Raw genomic sequence first — 12,074 nt, 5'->3', positions numbered from 1 at the left:
GCAGATTTTCAGGCTTTCTCTGGAGGGGGATAATGCCATATAGTAATATTCTAACCAAAACAAACAAATGAAAAGAATGTAGGCTTAAGTAAACAAATAAGTTCCTTACTTCAAAGATAATAACAGCAGCAATTATTAATAGTTATATTAATAATTATTAGTATGATAGCTTCCAAAGTGCTTCATAAATCTCATGTTATCTTCACAACAACCCTGAAAAATAGGTGCTATTATTATTCACATTTTACAGATGAAAAAACTGAGGCACACAGAGGTTAAGTGACTTGCTCAGAGTCCCACAATAAATGTCTGAGTAGGATTTAAACTTGGGTCTTCCTGACTCCAGGTTAAGAGCTTCATCCACTGGGTCACTTAAAGCCTGTAAATTGTATCTATGTGACTCTTTTTCCAACATAGATCACATCCACTCTATACCTTAGTTGGTGTTCTTAATGAGGTCCTATGGCTAAAATATTTCACTTCTTGGTGGCAAGCTTTGGGATGATTCTTTCTTTCAACTTACCTGAGGACTACATCAAATGAAAGAAATGCATTCTATCATCAGGCCCGTACAAAAATAATTAGACAGCTATCTAGACTACCTAATGCTACATTGGGAGTTCTGGAGTATATATATACAACCAACCAATCAACTAATCTATCAGCCAATCAACAAGGATTTATTAAGCAATTATTATTTGCTAGGAGTTGTGCTAAATGCTAGAGACACAAAGATAAACACAAAGACACAAAGATACAAAGATGCCCTCAAGTAGCATTATCTTGTTAAGACTAACCTGCCAATGCATCACACATGAAAACTAGACACTTTAGTTGCTTTTTAGTCTTAAAGGAATGGACACCTTGAGAAGAAAGCTGGATCAACTCAAGCAACAATGTCCTCATAGCTTCATCTTTAACAATTCTGAGATGCACATGGAATCTTCCTTTTCCTAGGAAGATCATAAATCACAGGCTTGGGTTGGTAGCTAGGTGGTATAGTGGACAGAGCACTGGCCCTCGAGTCTGGAGGACCTGAATTCACATCTGGCCTCAGACACTTATCAGCTGTGTGACCCAGGCAACTCATTTAACCCTGATTGCCTCCAAAAAAGAAAGAAACACATAGGCTCAGAGCTGGAAGAGACTTTAGAGATCATTCCAACACCTTCATTTTATAGTAAACTGAACCCCATATTAGGGGAAGTGACTTACCCAAGGTCATGCAGAGAATGAATGATCCAGAATTTAAACCCAAATATGAAAATTAAAAGTCAATACTTTTGAAACTATGCCTTGCTAGAAGACGACAGCTATGAAACCAGGGAAAGCTTAGTGATTTTGGACTGTCCTGGCTGCTTTGTTCAAATCCCATTTTCCATCCTCCATTGCCCATTTCCTTATTCCCATCCCCTTCAATCCAACCTCCCCCAACCTTCCATGGAATGAAAACAAGGGCACACGTATTAGTCATAGTGAGGAGGACAATATGTCTTATTTTATGTGACCAGAGGAAAGTAGCAAATTGGTTGATGTTGAGACACTATAAGGAATGTTTCAACATTTGAATGGACCTTACATCAGATGACCTTCATCCTCTTAATGATATAGGAGGTGAAGGCATTTGTTCTAAGTGCAAATGTTGTGATCGTGGGTGGTGACATCAGCTTGATTTTGTAACTCAAAGGATCATAGATCTAGACCTAGAAAGGACCTCAGAGGCTGACTAGAACCTTATTGTATATTTGAGGAAGCTGAAGTTCAAAGAAGTTAAGGCACTTGAGTCAGAGGTTGGATCAGAACCCAGGTCCTTTATCTCAAGTCAAGTGCTCATCAGTCTTTGAAACCAGTTTTTTCATATGCTTCTGTCTTCCCCAAGTGTTTCCTCACAACATATTAGGAACTAGTCAATATTTGTCCCATTGAAACAAATTGGGTAAAAAGTACTGGTTTTAGCCAAGAAAATCTGTGTGGATTCCTGAGTTCGTGCTGCATGTTCACATTTCTTCTTAGTGTGGTTGGCATTTAACTGCTTTCTTTTGTCTTGAAAGTCAAATCAAAATCATCAAGCTACCAAAACCCAAACAAATGGAGGAGAGAGTGAGGCTGGTGATTTTGCATAGCCCTGCCTCACTTAAATCCAATTCACTTTCAAGTCATAGCATCACCTTCCTGATGTCATGGGTCCTCTTCAAGAGTAAAGGACAATCAGCAGTCTCTGAGTAGTAGTAGTTTCCCCACTGGGGACCCAAGTGGTCAGTTCTAGTTGAGCAATGAAGCTCACTCCTTCCTTCTTTCCCTTCCTCCTCTCCCTCTCTTCCCTCTGTCCGCATAGGGAATCATACCCTTACCTGTGGGTGCTCTGCCCAAAAGAATATAAATTTTAATTGCTGAAACTTCACAAGATATCTTGGGATTTACAGGCTAGATTTCTTTTTTTTCTCTTCCCTACTTATTTATTCTATCACTAAAAAAAAGTAGAACAATTAACTTTTTTGCCCCATGTAGTTTTATTTATGATTTCTTGAAATAAGAACTGGAATATCATGTTTTGATAAAGCCCACTGGGATTCAAATGAAGCTAGTTGACTATACCTTGAACCCAAATCACTCTGGCTCTTATGGATTGACCAACAATAGGTCCCAGCCCAAGCTTCACTTGCTTATTGTTTGGATTTTGATCCCTCAGAGTGAGTATGAAATAGCAATTGTTTCTGTTTTGGTCAGAAACCCCAAGGATCTTTCCCTTCCAGATTAATTTTTTTTTTTTTGACTAGGTAAGAGAAGCCATTTTTCACCTCATTTTTTAACCAGGCTTAATCACTGAATGGGTGTTGCCTCAGTCAAACTAAGACCATTACCGGTCTTCCACTGTATCTGGGGCCATCTCCAATCATCCTGATCTATATCTTGTCACTGGACCCAGATGATTCCAGGGGAGAGTGAGGCTGGTGACTTTGCACAGCCCTGCTTCACTTAAATTCAATTTACTTGCAAGTCAAGATATCACCTTCCTGGTATCATGGTCCTCTTTGAAGATTAAAGGCAAACAACAGTAAAAGACATAGTTTTGCTCGCAGAATTATCAGGCAGCTAAAATGAAAAATTTGTAGTCAGATTCCATGGCATCAAGTCACTTACCTTTAATGTGACAGACTCTCCGGGGATGGGGGGTGTGTCTCACTAGAAAACAATTTGCATTTCTGCTCACAGAAGAAGTTTCATGGCCAATTAATGGGTCAGGCTGGGATTTGAAGTTGATGTTCATGGTGTCTCTTTTGCTTTCTCCAAGTCAACACCAAACTTCTGGGGCTACACACCCTGGATCAGCCCCACTGGGAAAGGATTTCCATGTTGGATGGATCAGACACTGAAATCACAGAATGCCAACAGTCATCATAACTGGAAGATGCATGATATGTCCTAATTCCTTTTCCACATTTCTGTCATTATTAGTTTGATGACTGATACCCCACATTGTGTGGAACAGGAACGTTGCAGTTGCACTTAGCTCTCTGACAATTTCATTGACAATCCTCATCTGAGAAGTAAAATTTCTGGGAAGTTTAGAACAATAAGAAAACTTTGCCCTGGGAAATTTGGAAATTTGGAAGGAAAACAGAAATATATGCGATGCTTGTCTTTAAAGCATGCTTTGTAGATTTAGTCAATTTGCAAACAATTATATTTTAGTGTTACATAATCAGAAGGGAAATGATCCAGTGGAAAGATACTGACTAAATAAAAAGGACTTATATTTAAATCCTGCCTCTGAGGAATATTATCTGCGACTTTGGACATATTACTTAACTTCTCTCTGAACTTCAATGTCCTTATCTGGAAAATGAAGATGCTGAACTAAGTCGTTTCTGAGATCTTTTTTATCTATGTTGAAACACCTATGATCCTGTGAATTCCCATAACTATTCTGACTCGAAAGATCATAAAGTCTGATCTTCCCATTTAACAGATGAGTAAATGGAGGTCCAGAGGAGTAATTTATCTTAGGTTACCCATCTCATAAGTAGAAACACCAGAGCTCAAGCTCAGGCTTTCCAACTACAAGCCCAATATTCGTTATGTAAAATGCCCTGCTTCTTACTTCTTTCTTTATGAAATGATGATTTGGGGTATATTATGTTTAAAAGTATGGTTTATTTAGATAATTACATATTTGCCCAAGTGGCCTTTGTAAAGTTTGTGTTGGACCTGGATCTACAAGTTTCTGCCTGGCAGGTGATACATGTGCAGACTATTCCCTAAAGAGAACTAGATATCAATGCATGCTCTTCAAATTCCTGAGTTGCCTCAGGCATATGAGTTGTTTTTGTTTTTTTTTAAACTCATGTGTCTGCTAAATTTCTGTAATTTGTGTGTCTATTTTCCTCCGTTGTGTGCATTAATGGGAGAATGTGATCCTAGTTTAGTGGACAGTTATCTTTTTATTATTCGTTTTTGCTTTCTTCTGAGTAAATGTAATTATGATTGCTTCTGCCTTATCGTTTACTCTTTAAAAGTTAATGATGTCGATGGCTGGAGGCTCAGGAGCTACAGGGACAAGTAGTACACACCAGCTTTACCCCAAAAGTTCAAGAGGCGTAGTCTCTGGTAAATTAATCATTTTATTAATCATGCTAGCATAGAATTAACAAAAGGGTCAATTGTACTCGCGAATGCCAGAGACCCCTCCTGACATCCACTCAATGCTTATATGCCTTTGGAGGAGTAGGTACTGCTGAGGGTGGAAGTCAGCTCTGATTGGTTAACAGTTAACGAGAAGAATGAATATTATAATGTGAGGCGGGGTTATTCTAATGAAGGGCTAGGGAAAGTGACTCTGGTCAGAGAGGCTTATCTATTAGACCCATATTCCCTCATCTATTCTAGGGTAATCTAGACAAAAGGGGAATCCATTTTTACCCAGACTGGTCTGAGTAAAATGGGCTGGAATCTATCAATTTACCTAAACTAAAATTGCCTTACTTTTTGAACAGATCTGAGTTTTCTCTCCCATTATCAAACTTTCACTTCAAAGATTGCCTGAAAACCTTGCAGGGGTTGATTTCTAAATGGGGAGATAGGAAAGGGAAAAAACTTTGGTCCTAATTCAATAACTGGTGGTTAATATGAGAGAAAAAGTCATTTTTCTTCTCCAGGATCCTGAGAGTGAGCAGTGGAGGGAGTCATAGTCATATGGTTGTGGTCTGTACCGTCCTCCGCTCCCCTGTCCCCACTCTGGGCAGAAAAAAAAAAAGGAACCTGGATCTGATTTGAGGAGCGGACTGAAGGCCAATCCAGTGAGAAAAAGAAGGTACTGGCAGACCTTATCTGTCACATCCATGGGATTAAAGTATAAAGGTGATCGCCTGAAAAGAAAGCTTACATGAAAAGCTTATCATATTGGATGGTACCTAAGCTATGCCTTGAAGAAAGTTTAGTCACCAAAGAATTAACAAAAGAAATTCTCCAGTAAAGAAGTCACTGAAACTCTTTTCCTTGTCCTGTGAAAATGGTAGTGTTCCCCTTGAAAGACGATACGCATTTTCTTTTTCTATTGTACTGTTTGTCCTCATTATACAAGAATTATAAGGATACAATTCTATGCATGGTGTGAAATTAAAGCAACTTACTGAATTATTTTTAGGAATTGTTCCACAAGTAAAAATTGAGAGAAATGGTTATTAAATAATCAATTGTTATTATTGGGAAGATCCAGGATTTTCTCCTTTCCTATTTCCTCATTCTCTACTACGTCAAATGGCTCCTGAAGAATAGGGATGATAATGAGATTGGATTTAACACTCTCTTCAATCTGTTCAGATCCCACCCAACTGGGAAAGTTTAGAGTAGAAGTGGATCCTCTTTGTCTAGATTGCCCTAGGCAGAGGTGCTCTGGGCACATGTGAGTCTTTTTGTCCAAGACCGAATGATCGCAGTTAAGTCAGCTTGTTGGTAACACTCACTCTTTCAAGGTTATTTATAAGGTCAAGACCTCCAGGAGGGGTCTTTTGGTTTGCAAGACCAATTGACTATCCTTTTATTATTTGCTAGCCATAATTAATAAAATTATTAATTACTCAGAAACTAAGATTTTCAAACTCACCAAACAATATTTGAACACTGCTTGAAGTATTTTAGTTATTACTCTGATATGTTAATAAATTTGTGGCCTCAGCCAAGCAGATGCCCCTTCCAACAGAGCAGGCTAGAACCAATCCATGCCTTATCCTGGATTGCTGTTGTCCATGTTCTCCTACAAATTCCTATAAAGGAGATCTTTATCTCCTTTGAACTCTTATCAGGAGAGCTAATCAGACTGGGGTGGGGTTGGGGAACATTCTGGCACAGAGGGACAGCACAAGGGAGGACAGCACTAGGGTGGGTAATCATTACAAGGGCCATCTAGTAGCTTTGTCTCTCAGGTGACAGATCCAGGACGGAGAGAAGCTGTCTCAGCTCTGAGCATCCTCTCCCATAACTGTGTACACAGCAAGGATCAAGTTCCAGAAACTTTGCTGATTAGATCTGCGTCCAGGAGCAGAGTGGCAGCTTGGTTCCAACCTTTAGCCTCCCACATGGAATTACCAGGGCAGGAGACCAAGGACAAAGGAGAGTCAGCCACTCAATCATTCTGAATCCTAAGGACCTCCCAGTGAGCTAAGATTGATTGAGTTCAGCAGCAATCTGCTGAAACACAACCACACACCAACCAACAGACCCCAGCCTGAGTCAGGAGCCTGCTGAGTTCAGACCAGGAGGATAGAAGAAGGACATAAAGAGACAGATGTCCCTTAGCAGAGGGGAAAGTTAGGTGGCACAGTAGATAGAGCACTGGCCCTGGAGTCAGGAGAACCTGAGTTCAAATGTGACTTCAGAAACTTACTAGCTGTGTGATCTTGGTCCAGATTCACTTAAAAGAGAAAGAGACAGACAGATCCCTGAGCAATTTTTCCTTTACAAAGTAGACTCAGAAAATGATCAGGACCTTCCCTACAAAGGATAACACACCAGAACCATCTATCTGCTGTTGGGGAGTTAGCTTCTTGATGAGAAAGGGAAAAGTAATGACAAAGAATCAGGTAATAAGACTGAGAAAATGGGCCTACTTATCTGTTGCAGAGGGATTGACAGAGGTAGATAGGAAGAAAACAAGCATTTATGAAACTCTTACTATACGTGAGATACTATGCTAAGTACTTCACAAATATTTCATTCAGTACTCCCAACAACACTGCATAGTAGGTGCTAGTACTATCCCAATTTTATAGTTGAGGAAACTAAGGCAAACAAAGGTTAAGTGACTTGCTCAGGTCACACAGTTATTAAGTGTCTGAGGCAGGATCCAAATTCAGTTTTTCCTAACTCAAGACCCAGTGTCACCTAGCTGCCTAGGAAGGAAATAAAAATAGCTCAGGAGATATTAATTGTAATAAGGATAGAGTAGGATATTGGTGGTTGTTTGTTCTCTGTTCTAGAAGAGGACCATGACATCAGGAAGGTGACACCATTACATGCAAGTGAATTGGATTTAAGTGAGGGAGGGCTGGATATTGGTACCCACCAAAGGGTCAGGAAACTCAAGTGTATTCCAGTCACATGGGAACTTCTCTGCAGGATGATGAGAGAGAACCAAACCCAGAGGCAATACTTTCCATAACCTCATTGTAGAACCTCCAAAGGTAATGGAGACTATTCCCTCCCACAGGAGACTATGATAGCCAGCCTGGGTCATCTACAAGCTCAGAATTGGTGCTATAGGTTATTATTATATTGCCACCTATTCACAAGCTCAGGAGATCTTGGTAGAAGTATTGGGACCATTTGACCAGTGACCCAATGTATAATTCATCAGGAAAAACACAGGGCTACTCATCTTCTCTGGGGAAAGAAGAAATCATGAATTTCCAGAGTTATGAGTTGTTTTGGTCACATGCACCTACTACATCTATATTTTATTTGTACCTATTCTCCCCTCAGTCAGTCAACGAATATTTATTAAGTGCCTACTATGTGCCAGGCACTAAATGCTAGAGACACAAAAGCAAAAGATAGTCCTCACCCTTGAGGAGCTCACAAGGGGGGAAAGGCAGTATGTAATAAGAAACTGAAAAGTGAGAGTGAGGGCTAGGAAGGGACATCTTCTGGGGGGGTGATGATGAAGTCCAGAAGAATGAAGCCAGTTGGGAAATGAAGAGCTGTTTATCCTCAATATTCTTCTTCAATGGAAGATCTAGGGGGAACTCTTCACTGTCTATCTTCTCCAATCAGAGGGAAGTAGATGGACCAGGGACAGGGGGTACCCAGGAAATATAGTTGATTTTATCTTGTAGGATTAGGATGATGAGACTCCAGAGAGCATTATGAAGTTCAGAGGTGTTCAGCTGAGTGGGAAATGAAGAGATGACCACTCCTTAAATGAGGGTCTGAGAGGAACTCTCTTATTCCCACCAACTCTTATGTTTTTGTAGGAGAGTTAATGGGACACCCAGTGGTAGTAGCATTAGGAGTCATCCTGAGAACCTGAAGGAACAATTACCCTTATGGAGGTCCAACCTATCGATACAAATGTGGATTGGGGGAGTGAGCCCAAAGTGGGGTGATGATACATCTGTAATATCTAATATCTCTCTTTGAACTTGATGTTTTATGAAGACTACTCATTAAATGGAAGGTGTTAGAAGGTGGTAGCTGTAGTCCCCACCTTATGAAAGCATATATATGTATATATGCATATATATACACACATATAAATATATATACATATATGTGTATATACATACACACAAATATAAAAATATATATATATGTGTATATATAATACACCCATATAAGTATATATACATATGCACACATATAAATATAAATAAATGAATGAATGAATATATATACATACATATGTATATTATGTATATACATACGCATATATATAAAGAGGGGACAGGAAAGGCAACCTTCAATTTCTCATCACTTTCCCTACTTCCTTGTCCCCCACCTGTAACTGCAGATTGATTCCAATTCAGAACACTTAGGGAGTGATTGACTTAGATATTCTCTTATGCAAACATGGAGAGTTTAATAGGTTATTGGTGCCCAGAAGTACTCATGCTACCTTTTTCTCTCCCCTGCTCACAGCATATTCCATCTCTGCTATGCTGAAACAGAACCTGCTACTACTGTAAATGGGACAGATGTGTGTATATGGGTGTGGGGGGAGAGTTGTGATGGAACTTCAAATTCATTTCTCCATAGAAATGTCAGAAATAGTGGTTAATCTTCCTTCAAACACTATAAATGGTTCTCTGTTTCCAATTTCTTATGGACAAAAATCTTTTGTGAATTGGCTATTTATGACATTCTTTCTATAGGAAAATACATTCTGTATTCCAAGCAACTCAATCTTAAATAGCCTTTTGGACCACAACCCAAAGTTTGTGCAGAGGGGATTTCCTGCATTACTCTTCCCCACTCATGTATAATGTAATTCTAAATAGTTTAAAATGATAAGTGGATGATATTGGGAATACTCAGGAATGTAAAAACAAATTTCTTGTACAGAGAATGGGTACGAAAATATTCTTCCTACAGAATGAATTCTCTTTCCCTCCAACGTAATCACCTTCCAGTAAAGTATGTTCTTTCTAAAGGTGAATTTTTATGGAGACCACCTCTTACCTTCTTATAATGAAATTATTTCACTTTCCTCCCTCTTCTGTTGGAATAAAATCTGTCCCTTTAGATCAGCCACTTAACTGCATCTAAACAATTTCCAAAACAAGTTTTAATGGGAAAGGAGTTTCAAAAAGTACCTGAGGACAATCCTTAAAGCAGATGGGAATCCCAGCTTGCACTTTTCTTCTGGTCACTCTATGAAAATAGCCTGAGATTCATAAATCTTTATGTCTCTCAGAGTTCAGGCTCTTTAAATAGTAGGGACAGCCCAGAGGCAGCTGCTTCCAGAGAAATATAGGTGTCTCTCAATGAACTGTTTCTTCCAAGTTACCCTCTTGGCTCTCACTGCATAAAGCCTGTTTGGCTCTGTAGTTGAGAGGATACCTTAGCAACAAGCTAACATTCTTGGGGGAGGACACTTAGAACCTGTTTACTTGACGTTCTGAGAACTCTCTATCACTCGACATTCTGAGAACCCTTTGTCACTTGAGACATGGAACATGATAGATAAACAGTGTGACCTACTGGGTCTTCCCTAAAGATGGTCCTGGGAAATGGCCAGGGGAGGACCTGATGGGTGAGCACAGCAAAGGTAGTCCCCATGGCTCTGGTGTCCAGGTGCCTTAGCCTGGACACCTGGAACAAGAGGTCTTTTGTGTCAGCTCCCTTGGAACTCATTCCCAGCAATATAATCATACTTTTGAATAGATGGCAGTCACTCCATTATCCTTAGTGAATTCATGGAAGACAAGTGGAGAGATTGTTGATTGAGGAGTGACAAATAGCATCCTCCTCCTTCCCCCAATTAATACAGTCTACCCAGCAGATCTACCATCACTATCAGCTACAACATTTCGTAAGGTCACAGAATGTTAAAGTTGAAACAGATAGACATTAGGGATCATTTAATCCACTCCCCCCCATCCCCTTAGAGATGGGGAAGCCTTCAAGAGGCTTGCCATTGGGATGAATAAAAACCAAATTTTAATCCTAGTTTACTCCTAGTGATAAATAATAAAAGCAGAATAGAGTCAGAGGGGCTAGAGTCATGAAAGTATATGGTGAGAATATAATGGAGAAATGAAGTGATGGATCACTTAGCAGGACAAGGAACCAGGAGCAGAGATCTGGAGAAAGGAGGGTCCAGAGATTATTCTGCCTGAACAAGGACAGAAATAAGAGAATGAAACCAAGAGAACCTCTCAGTAAGAGCTCAATAATCAAGGGAATGAGAAGGGACTGTATCTGGGAATACAAGTGGAAGCAGGAAAGAGAAGACAGAGAACAGCCCTGGGCTGGGCTGGGCTGGATTTAGGGGAGATCACAAAGGGATCCAGAAGGAAGAAAAGCTTTAAGATTTCCTGCACGGGACAGGTCTTAACTTCTGAACTGGATTATATAAAGTTTGTATTAAAATCATTTCTTGACTTCAGAAACCTAGGCTTTTAGACTCTAGCAGCTTGGGTATGCGGTACCGTTGATGATTGCTGCTGAGGAAGTCACAACAGGTCATTGCTCTTCCTTCCTCCCTCCCTCCCTTCCTTCCTCCCTACCTCCCTCCCTTCCTTCTTCCTCCCTCCCTTCCTTCCTTCCTTCCTTTCTTCCTTCCTTCCTTCCTTCCTTCCTTCCTTCCTTCCTTCCTTCCTTCCTTCCTTCCTTCCTTCCTTCCTTCCTTCCTTCCTTCCTTCCTTCCTCCCTCCCTCCCTCTCTCCCTTCCTTCCTTCCTTCCTTCCTTCCTTCCTTCCTTCCTTCCTTCCTTCCTTCCTTCCTTCCTTCCTTCCTTCCTTCCTTCCTTCCTTCCTTAGCAATGGAGCTAAATTCTTTGTCCCAGGCATTATTTCTTTGGTACTTTCGGGTTTAATTCTATTTTTATCACTGTATTTCCTGGACATTCAGGCCTGTGTCTCAGAAATCCTTCTTTAGCTTAGGACTAGAATGTTTACTTGACTTCCTGCTTAATCCCTCAGTGGGGATCTTATGCCCTTACATTCGTTTTAAGGGAAATCTGCTAAAGAAACTCTATAGAACTGTGAATCTAATACCTTACCCTACCTATCTGTGGAGATTCAACTTCTTTTTTTTTTTGATTCAACTTCTGGTATTCCAGTGAATCTAACACAGCTCATTAGCTAAGGCCTAGGTCAACAAGGGAGGTAATAATATTATCCCCATTTTGCAGATGAAGAAACCAAGGTTGAGTGACATGGCCACAATCACATAGCTAGTAAGTATCAAAGGCAGTACTTAACTCTAGGTATTGCAGGTCCAGCACTAGTTGTCTTCTCTTCATTCGAATTACTGCTATATGAAACTACGTAAACCCTGATTATATATTTTAGCTAGAGAAAATAAACCCAGATTACATATTTTAGTTAGCTAGAGCTAGAATTTTTTTAAGAAAGAAT

General features: G+C 40.0%; 1 protein-coding gene across 2 annotated transcripts in view; it reads right to left on the bottom strand.

Annotated features, from left to right (window-relative positions):
* The window catches only part of C7H4orf17 (chromosome 7 C4orf17 homolog), a 29,132-nt gene extending 19,061 nt beyond the window's left edge, over window positions 1–10,071 (bottom strand). For both annotated transcript variants that reach the window (XM_072624214.1, XM_072624215.1), the window contains exons 1-2: window positions 9,807–10,071; window positions 3,142–3,370 (exon numbers count right to left, since the gene is read on the bottom strand). In XM_072624214.1, coding sequence (XP_072480315.1) covers window positions 3,142–3,268 — 127 coding nt within the window. In that variant the 5' untranslated portion in view covers window positions 3,269–3,370; window positions 9,807–10,071. The remainder of the gene's footprint in view (window positions 1–3,141; window positions 3,371–9,806) is intronic.
* Window positions 10,072–12,074: the final 2,003 nt, after the last annotated feature.

The sequence above is a fragment of the Notamacropus eugenii genome, chromosome 7, assembly GCF_028372415.1.
Source record: "Notamacropus eugenii isolate mMacEug1 chromosome 7, mMacEug1.pri_v2, whole genome shotgun sequence".
Classification (NCBI taxonomy): Eukaryota; Metazoa; Chordata; class Mammalia; order Diprotodontia; family Macropodidae; genus Notamacropus; species Notamacropus eugenii.
This window is presented reverse-complemented; position numbering and strand designations above follow the sequence as displayed.